Source organism: Panthera pardus, unplaced genomic scaffold (assembly GCF_024362965.1).
Source record: "Panthera pardus isolate Hobbes unplaced genomic scaffold, ASM2436296v1 HiC_scaffold_22, whole genome shotgun sequence".
NCBI lineage: Eukaryota > Metazoa > Chordata > Mammalia > Carnivora > Felidae > Panthera > Panthera pardus.
The window spans coordinates 57,575,571-57,601,633 of NW_026526788.1; the positions used below are offsets into that span (position 1 = coordinate 57,575,571).

Sequence of the window (26,063 nt, forward strand, 5' to 3'; positions counted from 1 at the left end):
ACCAGAGATGTGGTAGGTGAGGTCACTAAGGGGAGGCATACTTCAAGAATGCAGTTTAGTTTTTTTCTTTAGCAACTAGCAAATCCCTCTAGAGCATTCATTTTAAACTATGAGTTACAACCCATTAGTGGATCACAAAATCAATTCCATGGGTCTCAATCAACTTTTATTTCTTTAGTTAGAACACAATAGAATGGAAAACATCAGAACGCACTGCTCCCAGCAAGGGTAAATACTGTTTTCTTAAACTTCTGTGTCAGTTGTGTGTGTGTGTGTGTGTGTGTGTGTGTGTGTGTGTGTATGTAAGAGAGAGGTAAATCTATTTCTTACCTTGATCACCCTAGAGAACTAGAGCTTAGGGCTAGGGACACAACCATGCAGAAAGAGCAGGAGACAGACACTCTGAGTAGAGATGACGAGTTTTAATGACACAGCCAACACTCACAATCACAGCTGGCTCTTCAGACACCTTGATCTTTGGGACAAGACTTTGTGCAGAGTCAAGTGATACACAGAAGCACATGAGCAACAGAGGCAACATTCTGGCTTCTAGTGAGGGGGCAAGATATCTACGTGTCATGATCAAAGTACCTTTTTATTCTTCGTAAATTAAAACCTTAATATGCTCTGGCCTCCTAAGGGGCTCTAATCCCTGGCCTCCATTTCTTTACAAGGGACATTCTCTTCACGTGGGGCTGCCTCACCAGACCAGCCTTCCAGCCCTCCGTAGTCTCTATCCATGACACGTACAGCTAGGCTTGCACAGGCAGGGAACACACGTGACAGGACTGCTTTGGTGGTGCTGGTTGGGGAGGTGTTTCTTCACTGGATTTTGGTGACTGCTTCATGAATGGAGGTGGCCACATAATCTAGATTTTTAGTAGTTAAGCCACACATGTTGATCCGACCACTTGGCAGCAGATAGATGTGCTTTTCGTTAACCAGATATTCAACCTGCTTGGCTGTTGAAAACCAAAAGAGATATAATGAGAGTAGTAGGAACCCTCTCAGCCATTGAGGGTCAAAGATTCCACAACAGTTTCAGGTTTCCTTCTTTCCCCCAACACAGAGAAGCAAAATAAAAGGAGCTATTTTGTCCAATTAAAACAGGGAAGTATGCTGAATTGATTCTGGAAACCACTTATTAGCTAACTTTCTAACCCCCAGGAAGTTTAATACAGCTCCTCCTGATAGGAATTTTCACCTGGGACTACCTCCCGACCAAAGCTTGCATGTTACATTCACCAGAACAACCTATTAAAACAACCCTCAGACTTAAGAACATCCCATTGATACGAAACGCTGGTATGAAGTGCTTCTTCTTCCTTAACCTGTACCCCAGCACACAGCAGCAAACTCCCTTTAACATTTCCTTTTCACAGCACATTGTACAGACCCCGTGCTAGAGGGACTGGGCAAATGCTGTGTGCATGAACCAACAGGCTGAAAAACTGGTAAGACGCTTGTGATCTGGCACTTCTCAGGTCCCCTGTTCAAACACACAGGAGGGCTTTCCCGTATTTGTAGAAATGCTTGTGTAGGAAATAGGAAGGAACGGCCTATTCTTCCCTTATGCCACAATCTCTAGAGATTTCTGGTTTATTGCAAAGCCAAGAGACAATTTTATTTGATTTTTCCCTAAATAAATAGCACCCTTAATTAGCACCATTAATTTGAGGGAATGGGATAATTGTTATGGACTGAATATTCATGTCCCTCCAAAACTCATATGTTGAAACCCTAACCCCTAATGTGATAGAATTAGGAGCTGGGGCCTCTGTCAGATAATGAGGTTTGGATGATGCCATGAGGGTAGAGTCCCTGTGTTGGCAGGTATGCCCTTAGAAGAGACAAGCTGGTGCAAGCATGCATGCACACTCTCTCTCTTCCCTTCAGCCCCACACAGCAAGAAGGCAGCCATCTGCAAACTAGAAGAGAGCCCCCACCATAACTAACCATGCTGGTGTCCCGATCTCAAGCTGCCTGGCCTCCAGCACTGTGAGAAATAAATAAATAGCCTATGCTATTCTGTTATAGCAGCCCCAATGAAGATAGTGATAAAATCATAATAATCACAGGAGCAAACACTATGTGCCAGGCAGTATTCTAAGCACCTTATATTAACTCAGTCAATCTTGATAACCTTCTCATTCCCATTGTATAGAGTTAAAAGACTTTCCCAAGGTCATATAGCTAGTCAGTGGTAGAGCTGGGATGTTAAGGCAAGCCATGTAACTCCCGAGTCTGAGCTCTTAGCCAGGACGCTGAGTTGCCTCTGTATGGAAATGGAAAATCTGGACCCTGTAGTCAGTGCTACTCTGGACCCCTGCAAACAAAGTGACCTTCAGAAGTAGCCTTGACCAGGGGCGCCTGGTCAGTTAACTGTCTGATTTCAGCTCGGGTCATGATCTCACGGTTTGTGGGTTCGAGCCCTGCGTTGGGCTCTGTGCTGACAGCTCAGAGCCTGGAGACTGGTTCAGATTCAGTGTCTCCCGTTCTCTGCCCCTTCCGCACTCGCACTCTGTCTCTCTCAAGAATAAACATTAAAAAAAAAAAGAAGTAGCCTTGACCAGCTTTAACTGTGTGAATTACAGTCACCCAAGGAGATAAAGACTAACCTCAACCACCCACAGAGCCACAGGCACACCACCACCTGTAAAGATGTAGTTATAGGGCTCCAACCTTGGGTTTTTTGTTTGTCTATTTATAAGATTTTATTTTTGAGTAATCTCTATATTCAATGTTGGGCTTAAACTCACAACCCCAAGATCAAGAGTTGCACTCTCTTGGGGCACCTGAGTGGCTCAGTCAGTTGGGCATCTGACTTCAGTTCAAGTCATGATCTCACGGTTCGTGAGTTCGAGCCCCACATCAGGCTCTCTGCTGATAGCTCAGAGCCTGGAGCCTGCTTCAGATTCTGTGTCTCGCTCTCTCTCTCTGCCCCTCCCCTGCTCACACTCTGTCTCTCTCTCTCCTTCAAAAATAAATAAACATTAAAAAAAAAAAAAACTTAGGGGCCCCTGGGTGGCTCAGTCGGTTAAGCGGCCGACTTCAGCTCAGGTCATGATCTCACGGTCCGTGAGTTCAAACCCTGTGTCGGGCTCTGTGCTGACAGCTCAGAGCCTGGAGCCTGTTTCGGATTCTGTGTCTCCCTCTCTCTGACCCTCCCCCATTCATGCTCTGTTCTGTCTCTCTCTGTCTCAAAAATAAATAAACATTAAAAAAAAAAATTAAAAAAAAAACAACAAAACTTAAAAGAGGTGCACACTCGACCAACTGAGCCAGCCAGGCACCCCAACCCTGTTTTTTTTTTTTTTTTAAATAAAGATGAAACCTCTCCACTTTTGTCAGGAAAGGAAGCATCATAACTGAGAAAGTAAAGTTATGAACTCTTTCCCTAGAAAAAAGCCAATACACACATACACAATGTTTAAAATATCATTTCAGGGGCTTCAGAGATCTCCTAGAGTACACCACAAATGGCAGGCTGCAATCCCCTGTTCTGATGGACAGAATATCATAAAGGAGGCACTGTGGCATGAGCCCTATAGAACCCAGGTGGTGGTATATGTGGTTCACTGTCACAATTCCTCCAACTGTTCTGTTTTAAAAGTTTTCCTTAATAAAATGTTGGGAGGGAAAAAAAATGTTTTTAAACACAGTAAGTAGTACCAAGTGCTAAAAATATGACTTACGTGTTATGAGCACCCGTCTATTCTCACTGTTTTCTAATTCATAATAAAACAAATTTTCTACCCTGGAGAGTGGGGTAATATATACATCTTATGGGGAGACACACCCACCTTCTGAGCCTTTAGAATACTGCTACTAAATACCACTTCCATTATACCTAATATTTTTTAAAATTGCAAAGGATGATTTTACTAAGTGAACTAATGCCCCATTCCAGAATCAGGAGGACACCTATGGCTAACTAAGACATCCCTTTACTTTTTGCGTAGTCTCATTCTCCCCCAAAGTATTTCCGGGGGTCTACCATATACAGTACCATCTTTCTTGTTTATATTTCCTTTGGCTTTTTCTGAGCCCATTTCACACAGGCACTCTGAAGGCCCTGGTTTACAGTGCTTCCTAGCACCTCTGATGTTCCACTCGCTACCCAAGTCAGGCATACAACTGTCCCCAGAGCCACTCAGACACAAGCTCCACACACAGTGGGCAGCCACATCTGTACCATATGACCCGTGGCTTGGCTGGCAGGGGTTCCGTAATCACACATTAAATGAATGAATCCTCTATCATCAGAAGGGACAGCCAATGGCTGATAGGCCCTACTGACCGCTGACCAAGATCACACACGGCTGCCCGCTAGACTTCCAATCGGCTCTCAACTCCAGCTACCAACCTAAGTTCTTATTTGTGAAATGGAGAGAGAACTTTGTAACCTCTTTTTTGAGGGCAATGCTTGGAGACTAGGAAAGCCTTGTTAAGAAATCAGGTCCCTGAATAATCATGTATGATATTTATACTTAGGATTAAAGAAAAACCAGAAGGTACCCAAGCATTTATGAGAGACCTTTCATAAAGCAAGTCTCCAAGCTATAAATCCTGTTACTTCCCAGTCCACAAAAATGAAACTAACTTAGTTATGGCTCTGCAGATGAGTGGGACACACTGAGAAAACCTAACTTGTTCTGGCCCACAGTTTTATGGCTGACCAAATAGGTAAAGGGGCCAAACCCAACACTGAGAGGAGGGAGCATTCCAGGTAGCTGGGGGGACACTTACGGTTCAAGCCGGTGAAGCTGAACATTCCAATTTGCTCAGTGATGTGGTTCCAGGTTCCTGGAGTCTTAAGGGCTTCTAAGCGTGCCCTGAGTTCAGATCTCATGGTCAGAATCCGGTCAGCCATTGTCTTCACATTACCTGTCCTGAGTGGACAGCAGTATAAATATCAGTCCAGACAAGACAGATGGCACACAGAAACACATAAGTTTAAAAAATATAATTTAATCTATAAACTGCAGATGAGATCACGACCTGGCTATGACAGTACGTGGAGGCCTAGATGGGTAGATAAACCCACAGATAAAGACCACAGAGAGACTTACCAGGCAGAAGGAAATAACTGAGCTTCTGATGGGAGTTTAGCACTAGTCGTGGGTATACTGGCTGTGATACCACTCATGTTTTAACCCAGAATTCACCTAGGGACTGACCCAGACAGGCTAATGTATTTTATCAGGCCTAATTAAGTAGACTGTAGATAGCTACCACATAAAAATTGTTTCAAAATAAGGCAAAATATATGCAAACTAGATACGAATGAAGAGTCCCCAAGTTGTCCCACTAACTTGCAGTTGGATATTCTAGACTATCAGGAATTCCTTCCTGTGTTTCCCAACTTTTAGGGGGGAAGCCTGGGTGGTGGGAGAATGGAGAAAACGCCCCATTCACTGAGTGCTTCCTCCTATGTTCCTGGTTCTGTGTTATTCACGTGTGTTGTATTACGCTCATGTGAGCAGGTGCCAGCCTTATTCTACAGAAATATCTGCGACTCAAAGAGTTCAAAGTAATTTTGTCCTGCCTCTGCCAAAATAAAAGGAAGAGCCAGTTAAATGTGATGGGACAATTACTGTTCTATGTTCCCACAACTCACCCATCAGGCTTTGCGCCCCTTACCATTCTTTAAAGAGCTCAGGGTTAGAGAGGGTACAGGCCACGATTCGCGCTCCCTGAGCAGGGGGATTGGACCAAGTAATTCGCACTATCTTCTCCATCTGGGAAAGGACCCGCAGGATGCTGTCAGGTTCTTTTGCAACCACGGTCAGATTGCCCACTCGCTCATCTAAAGGGAGGGATGAGAGTCAGCTTGGGAGCTGTGATGGGGGTGGGGTGGGGCGGGACAGGGCTGTAACTCAGGAGAGCACTCACTGTAGAGCCCGAAGTTCTTGGAAAAGGACTGAGCACAGAAGAGCTCAAATCCTTCAGACACAAAATAGCGAACAGCCCAGGCGTCTTTCTCAAGGTCTCCAGATGCAAAGCCCTGATAGGCTGAGTCAAAGAAGGGGAACAGAAACCGGCGCTGCGAGGAAGGAAAGTGAGTCAGGCCAGGAGATCCTTCTGGAAACAACCTCAGACACCAGCCTTCCTTCCCCAGCTGGTGCCTGCACAAAATTTCTAACACTACCCATTTCTCCTATCTCTCCCCTTTCTGCATCCAACCGCCACTTACATCTGCTCCTCTGTTCAGCTAAATACCAGTATGCAATTGGATATTCTAGACTATCAAGCTAACAATAAGTCTAACAATTTCAGTAAACCTTATTCTTTTAAAGTACACTCTCCTAGAGTATCATGATGCTGCTTTGCCAAACAGGGCTTATTTGTGAGGCGTGGACGTAGTGTCCCATGTTGGTGGAGGATTCTTTCCTCAGAATTCCTGGTGTGATAAGCTTAGTCAGCTTGGTCTCCCCAGGGGTCCCTGACAACCCCAGCCCTCATCTACTGGGCACTGAAGACAAAGCAGACCGTGTAGTCCCTACTCTCACCCCTCCAACCTCCTCAAAGAACTCCCCACAACTGAATTTGCCCCTTCTACTACGCTTATTGTCTGAGAGGACACCACTTCTATGCCCCCAACTGTCCACGCCAGAGGCCAGGGTGCATCCTCCACTCCTACCCCAGCAGCTCATCCCTCACATCCAATCACATCCCGATTCCCATCACCTCCATCTCCTGGGGGCTTGAGAATCCTTTCAGGTCTGCCCCTGCCACTGACTTCATTCAGATCCCCAACAGCTCCCATCTGGATCATGACAACAGCCTCCTAACTGCTCTCTCAGCCTGACTAACCTTGCCTCCCTTGGATCCACTCCCTGCTATGTAGCCTGAAGACAATGCAAATCTGCTCACAACACAGCATGACATAAATGTTCTCCAGTGGCTCCCCACTGCCCTCCAAATAAAGTCCAATGGCTCAGCACAGGATCTTGCCCCCATTTACCTTTAACTCACTTGCAACCCCTTAGAACTCTTGCTGTACTGAGACTTATTCTCAGTTCCTTAAATGGGCCATGACTTCTACCTTGGGCTTTGACCACACTCCTCCCTCTGTAGGGAACATTCCTTCCCTGCCAGCCCCCACCTGTCCTCATCCTTCAAGTCTCAACATGGCTTCTTCTGCCACTACTGCCCTCCACACACACACACACACACACACACACACACACACACACACCAAAGTCTGGGCTACGTGCCTCTACATAACCCCATCAACACTGCTGTCCCACAGTATTTGGCTGTCTGCCCAAACAGGCTGTATGCTCTTTGAGAGCAGAGATGGTCTCTGCTGTGCTATTATATCCTCCAGATGCCTGCTGCGTAGCAGTTTCTCAATGAGTATTCTTTAAACACATTAATGAAGAATATATACCCTTTGAGATAGAAATTCCAATCTAGAAAGTCATCCCAAAGAAATAATAACAAGGAGTCTTATACACAACTGTTCAGAACAAGAAACCTGAGATCTAAATGTCCATGAATTGATTTAATCAATCCCTAATGGCACGTAGCCATGCATGGAAAATGGCGCTATAAAACATTCCATGGCACATAAAGGAATCCAAATGAAAGACAAAGTATGTTACGAAACAGCATAAAGAAAATGACCCCATCTTTGTGAAATAAATATATTTACATGTGTAACATATTAACAATGGCTTTCTTTGGGCAATAGGATTTACAGTTAATATTTATCTTCTTCTTTGGGCTTTTCTCCATTTTCCAAACTCTTCTGTGAACAGATATTGCTTTTGAATACATAAAATAATAATACATACTATGTTTCAAGAGGTGCTCTGGAAAGGCAGTTACCTTCATAACGGCGGCGATCTGCTTCCACTGCTCCGGAGTTGGGTCAGTCCCAGTTGGGTTGTGTGCACAGGCATGGAGGACAAAGATGGAGAACTCGGGGGCATTCTGAGGGGAAGGAAGCTATGTCAGCTGCCACACTAGCAAGAATATGGTGGGGGTGCTGTCAGAGTCAGTGGCACACTGGGCAAGGGGCAGCATATTTCTTCCTTATGTGCTAACTCAGAAACCACCATCTGGTTTGGGTAGGATGTTTCAGACTCTCTCCCTTATCAACTGATCCAAAGACCTTTCCCTGCTCCTCCTGACACCATGGGGGTCTGTTTACTTTTCATCTAATTGCCCACCTCCAGATCATTCAGGAAACCCTGGAGATCGAGTCCTCTCTTCGCTGCATCCCAATAGTGATAGGACCGAATGTCTTTAAATCCAGCGGCAGAAAATACACCATTATGATTCTCTGTAAACAAAGAGGTAAAAAGTTAAATGGTTTACAAACACAGAAGGTTAATTGGAAAGCACACAAGTCAGCTTCCAGGGCCCTCACAGGTTCAACATTCCCTGGGCAACATCGAGGTAAGGAGTTAAGACTTAGAAGAATGAGGGGTGCCTGGGTGGCTCAGTCAGTTTAAGCCTCCCACTTTAGCTCAGGTCATCATCTCACGGTTCGTGGGTTCAAGCCCCCCGCCTCGGGCTCTGTGCTGACAGCTCAGAGCCTAGAGCCTGCTTTGGATTCTGTGTCTCCCTTTCTCTCTGCCCCTCACCTGCTTGTACTTTTTCTCTCTCTCTCAAAAATAAACAAACATTAAAAAAAAGACTTAGAAAAATGATTGTAACCAAGAACAAGTTCAACTGGTCAGTCATGCTAAATTTATATCCTATACCACAATGGGACTTCCTGTGTCTACATTTTATACCTCCTCTGGGAAATTTCAACATATGCCAAAACACAAGTCTACCAAGAAACCTGAGAATGAGTATTGCTATTCTGAACTGGAGCATCAGGTTACTCATGTACTGCCATAATCCACTGCTCGAGCCATCCACAAATGTCAGTTGATCCAGGCTGGGTTACATCTTCTGCATAAGTGGTGACATTCATGAGGGTAATCCCCCCGGGCTCCTCTGTTTCTCCTCTCGCTACAGCTAAAGGACTCACCCCAGGTTGGTGAGGACACATAGACGGGCGTGTCCTTGTTGTTTGTTCCATTGTACCATCGTGCTAGGAACTCAGCTCCGATTCGAAGTGCACCTGTCCCCCCCAAAGACTGGACACCTCCCACCTGAAAGAGAAGCAAGGTCACTGGTTGATAATAGTGAAGTCAGATGATTATTAGGAAACAACGAGCACTTGTTATTAGTACCAAGGAGCACTTACTTTGTGCCTGCTCTGTGCTAAGCCCTTTAAATGTATTATCTTATCAAAACCTCACAACTACATTTGCCCATGTTTACAAATGAGGAAACTGAGGCTACGGGAAGTGAAGCACTTTGCTCGGTTACCAGCCTCTCAAGACAACTTTCCTTAACTTCCTTGCATCTTAAAATGACCCCACATGGGCAATAATAGAGTCCTATGTTGTCCCATTTACAAAATACCTTCACACACATTCTTGTTCAATCCTTGCACAACTCTATGAAGTAAGCTATAGATCCCCAACTCATACATGAGGAAATCGATGCAGAGAAGGGGTCTCCCAAAGGGCTGTGTGGCTGTGAGAGGCAGAGCTGGAAATGATTCCAGGCCTTCTTGCTTCAGATCTAGTCACCTGCCCTGCTTCTGCTGTTCTGCCTACATGCCTTCCGTTCCGCCCTCTCACAATTCTTAGTAGGCTTTGGCATGACTCAGTAGAGAAATGTCATAAATTGCTCAATGTGTCTAAAGGATTAAGGAGAAAGAAAAAGATCACCTGAGAAAATCTATCTAAATAAAAGGAAGGGCACAGCAATCTAACAACACCGGCAACCTCTGGGGAGGGGCCTGGGACGGGGGGAATAGTGATCAAGGGGACTTTGGCCTAATGTGTAAGTGATTTCCTAAAAAAAGGAGAACATGTTCATGTATTATTTGCAAAATTTTAAAATAATTTTTAAAATATATTTAGATGTCTGGGATTTGCTGTACAATAACTTACCTTTGGCACGGGGGTGGGAGGGTATACAAAATTGACCAAATACAGACCATTGTTGAAGCTCGGTGATGGATACATGGGGTTTTTTCATCACACTGCATTATCTATTTATGTAAATATTTGGAATTTTCCACAATAGAAAGGTTAAAAAAATCTCCCTAGACAAAGTAGAAAAACTCCTAAAATCTTTTTTAAAACAATAACAAAACTTTGATGCTAAAAGATAACAAAGGAAAAAAAACAGAAAAAAGGGAGACCAAACTCATTCATGAACACTGATACTCACTTTCCAGATGAACATTAATGAACAGCATGAACCCAACAGTACACTAAAAAATACCCCCTTTCTCAAGTGACAGTCATCCCATGAATGCAAGATTGTTAAGAGATATAAAATGTGTCATGCCACTAAGGTACAGAAAACCCAAATGATCTTCATGACAGATAAGAAAATCATAGACATCCCTGATTTTGATGCTCAGTAAAACAGGAAATAATGGATACTTCTCGAAAGTAACAGGAAAAATTCATTCAGCCATGATGAATAAGTCAGCTTTTTGATGAACAATGAGTCATTAGCAGAAATCCTCTTTGAGCCAGGAACGAGGCAGTGATACCAATTATCACCACTTGTTATTATTCCCCAGTGTTCTATTTGTATTCAGAGGTCTGAGCATCTGTGAAAGAATACGGTCTGAAATGTGAAACAGAAGCCAAGTGGACGTTCAAGCAAACGAGGAAGTGAGCATGGTTGTGCGCTGTAGGAAAGCAAGGGCAGTGGACTGGGTGAAAACGGTCAGTGCCGGTCAGATGGGGCACACCAACTTCTCTGTTCTCCACAGTGATCCCCACTGAGCACCAGACCTCTCCCATTACTTTATAAAGGTTTTGCGGGCTGCCTGGGTGGCTAAGTCGGTTAGACAGTTAGTCAGTGATGTTAAGCCATATGTGCATTTATTTTTCATGGACTTGGCATGAGCTAAGTTGAATGTCAACTTTATTCATTACCTTACATTTCAAACACCTAGGCAATTCTGGAATGTTGACACTTTCTATACAGATGAGCAAGGCTTCCCTTGAACCTGGTTTTAAGTTATCATGGGTATGTGACGGGTGTACGTGGACATCAGTGAAAATGTTCTCAGGTGTAATTTTTTATTTCCTTTCTCTCCCACTCCAAGATGCAAATTCATTAACTAAAAGAAGTCAAAAAGCCAGTAGATTAGATTGAAAACATGTTCGGAAGAGATACATCCACTGTGACCTAATCCTTTTATGTAACACTTGACATCAAATTCTCAAGAAATTATCATTCCCTAAAAGCACACTGAATACTGGATGGCTTCAGTGAAACACAAACTGTATCAGCAATTAAAAGAAAGAAATTGGGGGCAAATCAATAATGTATCAATTTGGTCATTCTGTGAACTGAATTTTGGCAAACTGTTCTAAAGTCCAGGGAAACCCTACATTTGGGATGAAGGAAACAAGTGCGAAGTTCAAAACGAACAGGCAACCAACCCTGGCGGCTAAACTGGGGAGTCCAGAACTAGAAAAATCCAGTAACATGTGGTGTGAATGATGCCAGTAGGTAATCTGTGATCTTGATTTAGCTACATGGCCTGAAGAAATCCCTGCCAGACTCGACAACATTTGCCTGAGATCACAGTTTGCTGATGTAATGAGGAGCAGGAAAGCTGAGCAGAAGCTGCTTGCAACCAAAGCCATGATGCATGAACCTGGGCACTGCTAGCAGTTCACACAGGTCTCTGGCACAGGGTGCTAAGGATGGGCAAACTGGATGAAGAAGACAACGGTGACAAGATAAGCCACAGTGAAAGCCTAAGCCTCCTAGAGGTGACAGTCAAAGCGAGAAACTGGGATAGCATCACATGGCCTACAAGCCCTCCTACCGATGGTGGCTTGGGAATTCCCAAAGTTGAAACATTACAGTGCTAGAGATGAAAACTGGACATATGGTACAAGGTCTGAAAATAGAAAGCAGTAAGAGGCAGTGACGAGTGTAGAAAATAGGTCTCCTCAAAATGGTTGATGGACCTGGTAACATTGAATCTTGAGAAGAAAAATCTAGGGGAAGACATGATTATTATTTGTTTTCTGGTTTACTCATTCACGGCTCATTTCCTTCAAGTTCTGGCTGAAATGCCATTTCTATTTCTATCATGACCACCCCAGTGAAAAACCAATTCTACCCCTACTCCACCCTCAGCTCTCCTAATGTGCCTCTCCTACTTTCTTTTTACAACATTTATTTTCTTTTAACATACTCTATCATGTTCTTATTTATTATGTTTATAGTTCCTTCTCCCCACATAACAGTAAGCCAGGGCAGAATATTTTGGGTCTTTTGGTCACCGCTGTGCTCCAGCTTCTAGAACAGTGCCTACCCTTAATGGTGACCACTCATCTGTTGACTGAATGAATGAGGGAATTCAAACATCTGAGAATCGCTGATGTGTCAGACTGGGAGCTAAATGCTGAAAATTTACAAGATAAATTAGCAAGCCATCATCCCTGCCCTGAGGGAAGTCATGGTCTTGTGGGAGACAGACTTATAAAATTATACATTATAGTAAGCATAATAAGTACAATTATTCCTGAGCTGTGAACAAAGTCCTGTGATAACTCAGTTCTGCCCGAGAAAGCTAAGGACTCAGCATGGAAGTGACCCTTGGCAAGGCCTTGCAGGACTTACAGGTCTGTGGAATGGCAGGGACCCCAAGGGGAATGGGCGGGGGGGCTGTGAGTCACTGGAGAACAGGATGAAATATGCCACATGCCAAGTTCAAAGTCTGGATTTGCCCTGTAGATAATGGAAGGGTGTGTGTTTGTGTGTGTGTGTGTGTGTGTGTGTGTGTGTGTGTGTGTGTGTAGCAGGGAGCAGGTGACATGATTATCAGCTTTTTTTGCTAAGGAAGATCATCCTAGCTGCACTGTGCAGAATGTAATAGGATGGGGAAGGGACTAGAGACAAGAGGCTATTATAAGAATCCAAATGAGAGAACAGTGGGCTGAACTTGGGGATGGTGAAGACGTCCAGGGAGAAAGGACAGACTCAGAGCTCAGAACCAGCCAGTACCTATGGTGATGCAGATGCCAAGAGAGCATCCCAAACCATCCTCCACACCACTCAAAAAAAAAAAGCCTTCAAATATTTATGGACTGCCATCTAAATTTGTTCTCTGATCAAAAACACAACACAGGATGAACCAGACAAAGAGGGAGGGCCATGTTCCACACGTCTTACAGAATGAAATCAAAACGGGAGCACTGGGCAGAGAAACAAGCATCCACCCGACACAGTTATTAAGTGTACAAGAAATGTACAGTCTCAGAGGAAGAAGGTCCCCAACACAGAAACTCGGTTTCCCTTTGTCAAAAACAGAATTCCATCCATCTATCAACAGCGTCTCACAAGATAACCCCCAGCTGCCAAAGTCCTCCACTGTCAAACTTCATCAGGACTCTCCTCAACGTTCCAGTGTTAGTCACCAAAATCCCTCATGACTTGCCTGATCACTGACCTGAGTTCCAGGACGTTCACTCAGAGCCTCCCCGCCACCTGATACACAAAAGACTGTGCCTGTGTCCAGCCCTCAATTTTCACCCTGCCATTCTGCATATGGAGGCAACTGGGTAACTGCAGGTGGAGAATAAATCAGATGATTCCAAGAATTGGTCCATTCCGTGCACAAAGGCTGCACTACAACACCGGCCCAGGGGAGCAGTAGGGCAGCTGGTTTAAACTGCACAATACCTAACTGGACTATTGCAAAAACCTGAGCCCTTCCCCATGCAGCCAGGTTTATCTTCTTCAAACACTCTGATTGGGTAACTTCTCTGTTCAAACCTTCAGATGATTTCCCCTGCCCAGGGTGCGAAATCAGCCTGCCCGATCTATGTGACATGTTCCCAGCTCCAATCAGGTAGGTGTCTCTACAACCTAGACCCACTTACCTCCTATCTCTGTCCCTGCATTCCTTCTACTCCAAAAAAAGGACCCTTCCTTTTTCCTTCCTCTCTACTTTGAGGTTCCCAACCCTGGTTGTACTTTGGAATCAGCTGGGGAGCTTTTAAAACTATGCCCAAGCAGGGAAGGAGTTAGGGGTGGGTGGGGCAGGGAGTGAAAGGGCAGGGAAGGGTGGTACCCTCTAAGATTCTGACTTAACTGGTCTGGACTGGGGTCCGCCCACCTATATGTATGTAAAATTCCCTAGGTGATGCTAACGTGTAGCCAGTGTCCTGGCCTCATTCCCCAAAGTTCAGCTCACATCCCAATTCCATCCATACCACCATCCCTGTCCTCTGAGTCCCTACAACACCGAGAATCTCTACCAAACCACTTCCAGCCACATACAGCCTATTTCGCTATATCTGCTTCCAAATATGTTCTTCCATATATCTCCAGCTATACACAGAATACCTACTAGGAAGCACTTAAATGGGAGAAGACAAAGTCAAGGCTAGAAGAATTAAAGAACATTAGAACTGGCAGGAACTTCAGAAAGCATCTAGACTAGTGGCTCTTGAACTTTTGGGGACACAGACTCCTTTTGAAAGTCCAATAAAAGAAGGGCGCCTGGCTGGCTCGGCTGGTCCACCAGCTGGTCCACCATCATGCCACTCTTGATGTTGGGGGTTGTGAGTTCAAGCCCCACATTGGGCATAGCATAGATATTCCTTAAAAACCTTAAAAAAAAATCCAATAAAAGCTAAAACCTTCTCCTCAGAAATACACGTACACACAGAATTCTGCATAAAATTTCAGGGGGTCAGAGACCTCTTAAATGATCCCCTCTATGTAAGTGCTCCTAATGGGATCATGAACCACAAACTAGTCTTTCGTAACATGTAGATGAGATGCCGGGGTCAGAGGGGTAAATGACTTGCCCATGGCCAAAGGGGCAGATCTGGGTCCAGACCCTGATCGCTTCATCATTTCATTAAATTCCCTGACTGCTTCAAACCCAGCAGCTAAAATCTGATCATCTATGGCATAAAACAAAACAATCAAAGAAGCCATGCTTGATATACAGCCACACAGTTTGCACTACCAGTCAGGAGACAGTTAAACAGACATAACACCTGACACTTTTAACCAAACTGAGTTTTCAACCTCCTCTCCCCTGCGTAGCATCTAAAGAAAATACGGTCTACCCCTAATGACACAGGTTTGAAATGCATGGGTCCACATATACCTGGATTTTTTAAAATAAATACAGTACCGTGTTGTAAATGCATTTTCTCTTCCTTATGATTTTTTTAAGTTTACTTATTTATTTTGAGAGAGAAAGAGAGAGCACAAGTGCATGTGCAAGTCGGGGAGGGGCAGAGAGAGACAGAGAATCCCAAGCAGGCTCTGCACTGTCAGCACAGAGCCAGACTCCAGGCTCAAACTCACAAACTGTGAGATTGTGACCTTAGCCGAAGTCAGAGGCTTAACTGACTGAGCCACCCAGGTGCCCCCTTATGATTTTCTTAATAACATTTTCTTTTCTCTAGCTTACTTTGTTGTAAGAATACAGTATAGAATACACACAACATACATGAATTGACTTTATGTTATCCATAAGGCTTCTAGTAGACTGTTAAGTTTTGGGGGAGTCAAAAGTTATATAAGGATTGTCGACTCAGTGTGGCATGGAGTCAGCACCCTTAACCCCGACACTGTTCAAGGGTCAACTGTACACCCTCACCCAAAACTCACCCGCTTCTCCTGGAGAGCTGGGCTGTTATCCCCAAGGGCAAGGCGGGACGCACAGGTCCGGAACTCCGCCAGGCCCAGGATCGGCAGGTACTCGTGATTTAGGCTATTGTCATTAGCAATCTTCTGCTCCACCTTCCTCACGACTGGCAAAACCCAGGGCTGGCAGTCATCTGTGCGATAAGCTGGAAGACAGGGAAGAGTTAGTAACAGAGGAGGAGTCAGGTTTCATCCAAGAAAGAGCTAGCCCTGCCAACAGGGAGCACTCCACCATCTTTCAACCAAACAGAACTGTGAGGGAAATTAAAGGTCATTCGCTGACTGCCTGCCTGCTTTGGGTCAGCCACTGGACTATATGCTAGGCAGGCAGGACAGACATAGTTCCTACCCTTATGGAAGTTAGAGCCCTTAAACGCATGACCTCTAAAAGACAGAATGCTGAAACACAACTGGGGCGCCAGAGAGCCTGACTGAGAGAAAGAGTGCACGTGAAAGCACTCTGCACACTAAGCTACACCTTATAGATGCTGTGTCGATACGACTGGCGCGCTGAGGTCTGTATAGCCATGGGCCCCGAATCTCCCTCCTTCTGCATCTCCCCAAGAGATTTCCAGAAACTGCAAGGTGCCACTTCACACGAATGCTGCACCTTCTAACATAAAATGTGGAGAGGGGCATGGCAGAAGGCCCACCTCCTCCTCTTGTCCTGTAAGAACAGAAACGGGACAAGTGGCAAGCAAATGCCCCGGGGCTGAAGATTCCAGCAAATGGTTACACAATCACTCAACAACCTATTTGATATTTGCACACGTTTTTGTCCTCTCTCCGCCAGCACTGGCCATTTTCACTGCCCCTCCTACTTCATGTTTCACACGTTTATTGATCTAAATGTATCTATTTCATAATATTTACAGTCTTGCCTACAGCAAATTTCTAAGCACCTCTACACTAAAAGTATTTTTAGTCCAGTTATCCTATCGCTGACTTTTTCCCCACTACTAACGTATGATTATCTTAGGATTATAGCTTTAGAGGGCAGCTGCTGTGGCTTGCACCCAAGCCAACAATCTGCGCAGATTCCTGACAGGGGTCATTTGACTTTGCTGGAATGTTTATGTCTCCAACAGACCCACACTTTGGAAGTGATTTTGGAACTGAAAATTTTATTTTATTTTTTTAAATGTTTATTTTATTTATTTTGAGGGGGGAGGGGCAGAGAGAAAGAGACAGAGAGAGAGACAGAGAGAGAGACAGAGAGAGAGAGAGAGAGAGAGAGAGAGAATCTCAAGCAGGCTCCACGCTCAGCACAGACCCCTACATGGTGCTCGATCGCACGACCATGAGATCGTGACCTGAGCCAAAATCAAGAGTTGGACACTAAACCAACTGGTTTAGCCTGGAGCCACCCAGGCACCCTTAAACTGAAATATTCAGAGTAATTCTGATTGTTTTATCTTGCTCATTTCTGTCCAACATTAATCCCTGACTTTTTTTTTAAATCACTTTTTAGAAAGGTTATTGATATTATTTACTGAACAATACATGTTGACTGTAGAAATTTTCTAAAAACCCAGAAAGCAAATGATAAACATTATGATTAATATATAATCCTGGCACTCAGAGATAGAGTATGGACATTTTGGTGTACAACCCTCTTAAGCTTTATTTTACATTAGTATATTCTTTTATAAAACATGCATCACACTGTATATAAAATTTTCAACATGCTTTTTTCCACTTAACAAATATGAGTATTTTCACTGTCATTAACTATTCTTATAATAGGTAATATATTCACATGTCTCCAACCCATCCTTATCCTCCATCTACCTAGTTCCAACTCCTCACCCCGCAATAAATAACAGCTGCATTCTTTTGTATCCTTCCAGAATTTCCCTATAAAACTGCAAGCAAGTACAGCTTATGTTCCCCCTTGTTATATAAAAGGTAACATACAACATACTATACACTGTTTTGTTCCTTGCTTTTTCTACTTAAAGATCTCTTCTTTTTCTGTTTGTACACAAAATGTCTTTGTTCTTTTTTACAGCTGCATAACTGATGAATGTCCCATAATTTGTTTTGCCAGTGTCTTGCTGATGGACATTTGAGTTGTTTCCAATCTTTGGCTATTACAAAACAATACTTCAATGAACAACCTCATACATATGCCATCATACATGTACGCAAATATATCTGTAGGATGCAGGTTGAAAATGGAAGAAGTGGATAAGAAGTATGTGTATCTGGAGTTTTGACAGATATACTCAAACTAGCCTCCACAGGGATTTTTATCAGTTAACACAGCCTCCACCAGAGTAAATTTTTGCCAGTGTAAGGATGCAAATGGTACCTCAGAGTAGCTTTAATTTGCATTTCTCTTATTATAAATGCAATTAGGCATTTTTCATATTTATGATCCCTTTACAACACAATTTGTAACACATTGGCTAGACAACATTCCTTTCCATGATTGATTTATTAAATATTTGTGTTGCTTTTGATTATTTGATATTATAAGTACTGTGATAAATGTTCTTGTATCTTCACACATATTCATGAGTGTTCCCTTAGAAAAATGTTTCTAGATGTAAAATTACAGGTCAAAAGCTATACAACAAATCAGTCAAGACTTTATAAGATCATTTTGATTTGGGGTTGGTCTTCTATCAACTAACTCTACCCTCTAGGAATGTGTCATTTGCAGATCTGATAAGCACATCAAACTGGCAATAAGAATGTAGACAGAGCTCAGACTGACACAGCCACTAACCAACCAATAGTCTCTGGATAGGAGGCTGTAACACTGTCACAATGCTCACATACTATCCTCTGACCCACTAAATTCCCTCCAAAAAGTTAAAAAGTCTATTTTTATCAGGTGGGATTTGGTCTGGGGTTTTTTTAATTCCTTTTTTTAAATGTTTATTTATTTTGAGAGGGAGAGAGAGAAAGAGTTCAAGTGAGCACGAGCGGGGTAGGGGCAGAGAGACAGAGAGGGAGAGAGAATCCCAAGCAAGCTCCATGCTGTCAGCACAAAGCCCAGCAATGGGCTCAATCTTACAAATGGTGAGATCATGACCTGAGCCGAAATCAAGAGTCTGATGCTTAACTGACTGAGGCACCCAGGTGGTCTGGTTTTTTAATTTTTTTTTAATGTTTATTTATTTTTGGAAGAGAGAGAGAGACAGAGCATGAATGGGGGAGTGGCAGAGAGAGAGGGAGACACAGAATCCGAAGCAGGCTCCAGGCTCTGAGCTGTCAGCACAGAGCCCAATGTGGGGCTCGAACTCATGAACAGTGAGATTATGGTCTGAACCAAAGTCAGACGCTTAACCACTGAGCCACCCAGGTGCCCCTGGTTTTTTAAAGAGATGTCAAAATAACCACTTGTAAGTTAAGAGTTGTCCCTGAAGGGAATCACGCTATCTATAATCACAATGCTATCACTGTCCATCTTATTCTTGGAATTCTTCTTTTGGAATTAGAGAAATCTCATTATTTTGAATATCCTCAACTGGTGCCAAATCTTTGTCCTTTGAAAGCAAATCTGATTGCTGGAAATGATACTTGTAGCAACAGCAAACACATCTTTGACTACGCACACAGAGGGGATGCTATTTAGATGTACAAGAGTGTGGGTATTCATAGAAAAACTAGTTCTATTATGCTTCACGTCTGTGTTGGGATGCTATATATCTATTACATAATTAGGCCATATATATTACATTTATGATAATAATGTTATTTATAAACCACATATTATAAATAAAATAGGGGGGCATTGCCTGGCTGGCTCAGTCAGTGGAGCATGTGATTCTTGATCTCAGAGTTGTGAGTTCAAGCCCCATGTTGAGTGTAGAGATTACTTAAAAATAAAATCCTTTAAAAAATAACAGTTAAATAAATAAATAAATAAAATAGGAAGATGAAAAGTTGCGGTACTGCTGTTCTTACCCATACTGCATATTCTGTACTACTCTAAAAAATCCTGTACATGACTGGAGGCACGGAGGCATCTATATTGGGACAAAAGAGAAACTGGCCAACTGATACCTCCCCTCCCTTCTTCACCACCCAGTTTCTCCCAGGTTCAGTTCCAGATTTATTTCCAATGCCTTGCCTAACTGTCCTAATGAAGCAGAACAGCAGACTGCTCTTGTGATTAGAGCAATGAAGTCAAACATGATTAACAACTATGATTCCTGCTTTCCAGGGGATTTTTATTCCTATTTGTTGGAGCCAGGAGTTTCTCACTCATTCTTTCATTCACTCATTCATTACTCATTACTGAATCTACCAAGAACAAGGCACTGGCTACAGGCAGCTACACAGAAATAGGTAGGATACTGTTTGCCCTCGAGGAAACAGAACATGGAGCCCTTAATTCTCCTGTAAGGAGTCAGGAAAGATTTCACAGAGAATGAAGTCTGAAAGTTGAATACAAGTTTAAAAGGTAGACAAGGAAAGGGCATTCCAGTGTAGAGGCAGAGAAGTTTTCCCTTCCACCCTTTTAGGTTCTTTGGCTGGTCTAATAATTAAATTGACATAAGACAGGTTAACAGGAGAAGAAAGTTTAATAACCTGTACCTCCTGTATACATGGGAGTTACTCAGTTTTCCCTGTATATCAACTGAGTAACTCCCCAAAATGGCCAAAGCCATCACATTAAATATCACCTTCAGCTAGAGACAAAAAGGGTGGGGAGTCAGTTATGGGAGATGATCAGTAAAAGCACAGTGAACAAGAGTAAGATTGTTACGTAGACTTAAGCCCAGCCCTCTCCACTGGTAAGTTTCTAGATATTTAGAGTCATCTGAGAGGCACTCTTACAAATGGATATTTCCCCTATAAATGTCTCTTACTAAAGGGCAACTTCTACATGGTATTCAGAGCTTCTCCTCTATCTGCAGTTTCTTAAAAATAACCAGCTTAAGCCATACTTCAGTGTGGCAAATTTTGCTCCCCTTCACCAGACTGCGGGAACACCTGTGCAGGGTCCAAGAGGCCTGGAGACCTGAGGTTTCTGAGGACGTGCATTTTCATGGCTCGAACATTAAGATCCAAGGAGGAATAGCAAGGAGGGGCTAAAAAAGTCTTTGGAGTCTCTTCTGAGTCTCTCCTAAGGAACGTTGTTTCAATGGGGGAACCACTGGAAGCATTTAAACAGGGTGATGTTGACAGCTGTACATCAAGGATCTTTTGAGTGACACTGTAGAAAATAAACTGGAAAGGAGAACACAGGCAGTTAAATCAGGAGGCTACTGCAATAATCCAGAAAGGGAAAAATGACATCTTGAATTAAGGTAGTGATGGCAAGGATAAAGAAAAGAGGAGACAGTCATAAGATTTATGAGATAGATAGATAATACAGAACCCAGTGACCAAATAAACTGACATGGGTTCAAGGGAAGGATGGCAAATGACTCAAAAGTCTCTCTAGTCTGGATAAAGACTGGTGGTGATGGGGGGCAGGGAGGGTCAACCAAGATATAAAACATAAGCAGAAAAAAAAAGAAAAGATTGAAGGGAAGGTAAAACTGACCAGTTGTGTTCCAAACATGCTGAATTTGGTGTGTCTAGCAAACTGTATTAAGTATGGGTCTGGCATTCAGGGAAGAGGTTCTGGATAGAAAGAAAGACTTCACAATTAATAGACATCGACGGTACCTGAGCCACAGTAATAACAAGGACTTACTGAATGCTTAGTACACACAAGGCACTGTCCTAAATGCTTCACCTTTTTTTTTTTTTTAACCCCTGTTTAATTCCTATAAACAACTCACAAAATAGATATTATGATCTGGAAACTGAGACCAGAAAAGTTGAATAATTTGTCCAAGATCAAAGAATTGTAAGAGCTAGGCTGTCATACTATATTACGCTCATGGATCCATGTACTTTTTTTAAGGACAAGAGATGTCTAGGGAAAGCCCGAAGCAAGCAGGCCCCAGAGCACTGTGTGAGGGGCCTCTGCCAGCAGGCTTCCCAGCCCCAGGCACCCCTCTTTTAGAGGAGGCACCCAAGTTTCAGGGCAGTGCAGCAGTGCTGCTTTCCAGAAGAAAGGAAGAACATGGAGAATGCAATGATCAGACCGCCCCCCTCCTCTCCTCTGAACATCCCCACTTCCCTCACCCACCGCTACCCAAGAGCCCGGGCACATATGCACACCTCTTAAAGCCCTTCTCCATCTAGGCTCCTGGGAAGAGGGCCAGCGAGTACTCAGAAACACCTAATACAGCACATCTATCCAACTGTTTTATGTGAAGATGCTAGAAATCCACATTAAAAAACAGCAACAGACCTTAAAATAAGAGCAGTTTATCTGGAACAAAAGAAATCTAAGTTTATGTGATAAACAGACTGAATGAAGCCTATGAAGAAATGTCTTGCTTCAGCTACATCGGGATGGACCTGTGTCTCTTGCGCCCTTAAAGCCACTTGTCTGAAACTTTGACAAGCACTAAAATGATCAACTCAGAGCATATCATACTTACATGTGATGCTCTGCTTTAACTAAAAGGAAATTATGGAAACAGCAAGAAGAATATCTCTGGAGAAACTATCAGCAAGTAGGAACTAGGTAGTAAAATTATAGTTGTAGTTTATTTTAAACACATCCAACATCACTAGAACTTGAGCTGGTTAATTCCCACTGAGCTTTATCTTAACATGGGGCGGCGGGGGGGGGGGGGGGGGGGGGGAAGTACCTTCCCCAAAGTCAGTGATTAATTACATTTCCTTCACAAAAGATATACTTGGTGATGTGTATAACTACAGACAGGACATACAAAAGATGAAGGAGACCCTCACCTGAGCCCCTGCCATCCACACAAAAAAACAAAACAACAACAACAAAAACTGGTCAAGGTGATCATAAAAAGAAAAATAATATTTATATCACACTTTTCACTTATATATCACATTTCATACATAATTATTCATTTCATCCTCAGTCAACTGATGAGGCCAGTAACATCATTATCTTACATATAATATGTTAGTGAATCTTAGAGTACAATTTTAGAGAGAGGTCATTCCATCCCTGCTCCTCATTTAACAGACTGAGTCCTAGGATGTTTAACTAGCCCCCCCAAGGTCACGTCACTAAACCGCAGGGCTGACCTGTATGCAAAGCACCTGCCACTACAGTGCACTGGCAGCCTCTGGACCATCTGAAGGACCCAAAATAGAGGACAGTTCCCTTACCAATGGCCATATGACTTGGGGCAAACTGCTTCATCCATCTCAGCTTCAACTTCCTTATGTCTGAAACAACCCTCAGAGTCGTTGTAAGCATTAAATGCAGGGGCGCCTGGGTGGCTCAGTCGGTTAAGCTTCCGACTCTTGATCAAGAGTTTGAGCCCCACATCAAGCTCTGCTCTGACAGTGCAGAGCCTGCTTGGGATTCTCTCTCTCTCCCTGTGTCTCTGCCCCTCCCCAACTTGAGCCCGCTCTCTCGCTCTCTCTCAAAAATAAATAAATAAACTTTAAAAAAAGATTAAATGCATAAATCATTTGTTCATGGTAAGGAGGTAAAGTTCCTGGGTTCCTGGAAACCACGAAAAAGGCACTGTCACGGGTGAAGTGACCACCTGAACTACAAACCATACTTCTGAGCCAATCATTTCTGGCCTGGGCTGGCAGGGCACTTTTTCTCTGCATGAGCAGTTCATTTCTTAAGGGATGTCAGAAATGATTTCATTTTGCAGTTCTTAAGCTGAAAAATTTATTCAACATCTTCTATGCAACCTAAGAGCTGCCAAAACAATAATAGTAACAAAAGTAACAGAAATGCCAAAACGACTAATACTTACATAACTCCTACTTATTTGCCAGCCACTATTCTAGGTACTTTAAATGTATTTAACTCTCACAAAAATTCTGTAAGATAGTTTAAAGGTAACTGAGTCAAAAAATTTTAAAAGATGTATTTAAATCAACATCAACGTATATATCTGGCCCTAAATAAGTACTTGGAGGCTTTAAATTGGATTTAAATTAAGAGCTTGAATACTGCCCAATTCCAATTCAATTCAAGGCATTCTTTCAATATTTCTTCCACTCAGCTGCCTGTTGAAAACATCGCTTTCTCTCCATGAGTTAAACTACATACTATTTACTTTTTAAAAAATGCTTTATTACGGGAAATTTCAAACATATACAGAAGTTGCAAGAATAATATGATGGATGTTCCATTTACCCATTACCTAGCTTCAACAAATCATACTTTTTAATGGCTTTTTTCTCACTCCTCTCCCATGCTCCTTGGTAAAGACTTTTTTTTAACAGGTCCTATGTACACTCACTGTGGGAAGCCTGATTCTGAACCTCCTTCTCACCACCCTTGATTTTCTCTTTCCAAAATTTCTAGTCCTCTAAGTGTGTTCCTTAGCACAGAACATCATACTCATTTTCTTCAACGTGGCTGGCCTCTGTATGTGGTCGAGTGTCTGTGGGGCTTCAAACGTTCAAATGACAGTGACAGAAACAACAAATTCACCAAAGGTTGGAGTTATTCTAAGGCACTCTGGTCTAAACCCTTTTCTTGCAGAAGGGAAAACTGAGGCCCATGTTCTGAGCTGTCAAAGGTCCAAGAAATACAAACAAGAAATGAGGACAAGAATGTGGGAAAAGCGAGCTCCTACCTCCACACTCTTTCCACTCCTTCCCACCATCTCTACCCATTCCTACCACATCTGTGAAGGCCAGAATATTCTTCCCAGATCCTCCCAGGCAGCATTAACCTGTTTCAGAAGTATTCTAAATTTCTATTATATCACATCTTGACTTTAACATCCTTGAGGCCAAAACCAACCCTCAGTCTCCTCTCCTCGCCCCCACAAGGCTTGGTAAAGTACTGATTGTTACCTGGTAGTCACTCAAATATTTATTGACCCAGACCAGAGCTCCGTAAGGCTTAGAGTTCTCCCTCATCCATTCCCCAGCAGCCAGAACTTCGAGCCTATCAGGCTTCCTAGCTTCCTCCCTCTCCTTCCAATCTCTGGACGTCCCATTTACTAACAGGAGAAAGGATGCGGTATAAAGAACATAGAATGAGGAATCGTAAAAACTGGGTTTGTGTCCTGGCTGCTAGACCTGTACTGTGGACCTTGGGCACATCTCCTTTTCCCAGAGACTCCATATGCTCATCTGTAAAACGGGCAGGTTGAAAAAGCTTCGCAGATCTTGCCTTCTCTCCGGGGCTCCCCTCTGAGGCGATGCTGGGCCTCAGCCTGTCCCACTCCCCGCGGCGCGGATTAGGTCCGCTCCACTCCCCAGGATGCTCCTACTCCCTAAGCACAGCATCTTTACCTCCCACTCCCAGGTTGACCTTGCGGGGGTCCGGATCCTCCCGGAAATCGGCAGTGAGCTTAAAGACAAGGACGGGCTGCGCCTGAGGAACCTCGGCGAACACAGAAGGAGGCGCCATTGCAGAAGAACTGGAGACAACAGAGAGTTTCCAGTCTACGTCCAGAGCCACCGGTCCGGTCTAGCCCGGGCGACTGGAGACTTTCACCTTCACCCAGCCGGCAGGGGCGGGCCCGCGGCCTCCAATGGCTTAGCTGCGTCCAGAACTTGGCAACGCGGTGAACCAATCGCGAGCTTCTTACGCAGCAGGGACGGGAGGGAGGGTATGCTATTAGCCAATCCAAGAAAAGAATCTTATCTGAGGCCAGCGATGATGCAACCAATGCACTGCACGCCAGCTAAGATGGGGGCGGGGGCTAGGATTGATTGGCAGAGCGGACTCCTATGGTTGAGGACGACATTCCTTGGGTCTCAGGTGCTGAGGGGAGGAGCCGAGCAGCTCGGGTGCGCTGGAAGTGGCCTCCATGACCTTCGAGGGCCAAAAGAGGAGCTAGGAGGCCGGCGAGAGTCCCGGAGGACCGGCCTTCCCCATGAAGCAGGCGTTCTCGCTGCCAGGCCCGACAGCGTTCACGTACCTGACCGCGGCTGGCAGCCAAATCCCCGGCGTCTGCGCTCGGGAACGAGAGTCCTTGGCCAGGACGTGCAGCTCCGGAGCCCTCGCGGGCGACCTTGACCTTCCAGGTCGGCTGTTCCCCCTGAGGGAAATGTGGGTGGGCCTCCTGCCTGAGTGTCAAGCAAGGGACAGCCTGCTAAAAGTGGAGGAGTGACCAGGAATTCCCTTCGCAGCTCTTTTTTGAGGTTTTTGCTCCCCTTTCCTTACAGAGGAGGCCTGGTCTTCAAGGTCCTTCAGGATCTGGGCACAGCGTCCCTCTCCAGCTTTCCTCCCACGCACGCACTCAACCAGATCCCGCTGTCAGCAGCTGGCTGATACCCCAACTGCCTCTTCTTTTAGTCGGGCTGTACCTCCCCACCTCCCGTCTTCACCTGGTGATCTTCAAGAC

At 44.1% G+C, this 26,063-nt stretch overlaps 1 protein-coding gene across 1 annotated transcript; it reads right to left on the bottom strand.

Annotated features, from left to right (window-relative positions):
• Positions 1 to 407: 407 nt before the first annotated feature.
• On the bottom strand, positions 408 to 25,230 carry GOT1 (glutamic-oxaloacetic transaminase 1). The gene is made up of 9 exons (XM_019459097.2): positions 25,006 to 25,230; positions 15,694 to 15,875; positions 8,993 to 9,116; positions 8,181 to 8,293; positions 7,837 to 7,941; positions 5,896 to 6,046; positions 5,644 to 5,809; positions 4,750 to 4,892; positions 408 to 962 (listed from the first exon to the last, which is right to left on the bottom strand). The coding sequence occupies exons 1-9, from the start codon at positions 25,121 to 25,123 to the stop codon at positions 823 to 825; spliced, it is 1,242 nt and encodes a 413-aa protein (XP_019314642.1). The 5' UTR covers positions 25,124 to 25,230; the 3' UTR covers positions 408 to 822.
• Between the last annotated feature and the right edge of the window lie 833 nt (positions 25,231 to 26,063).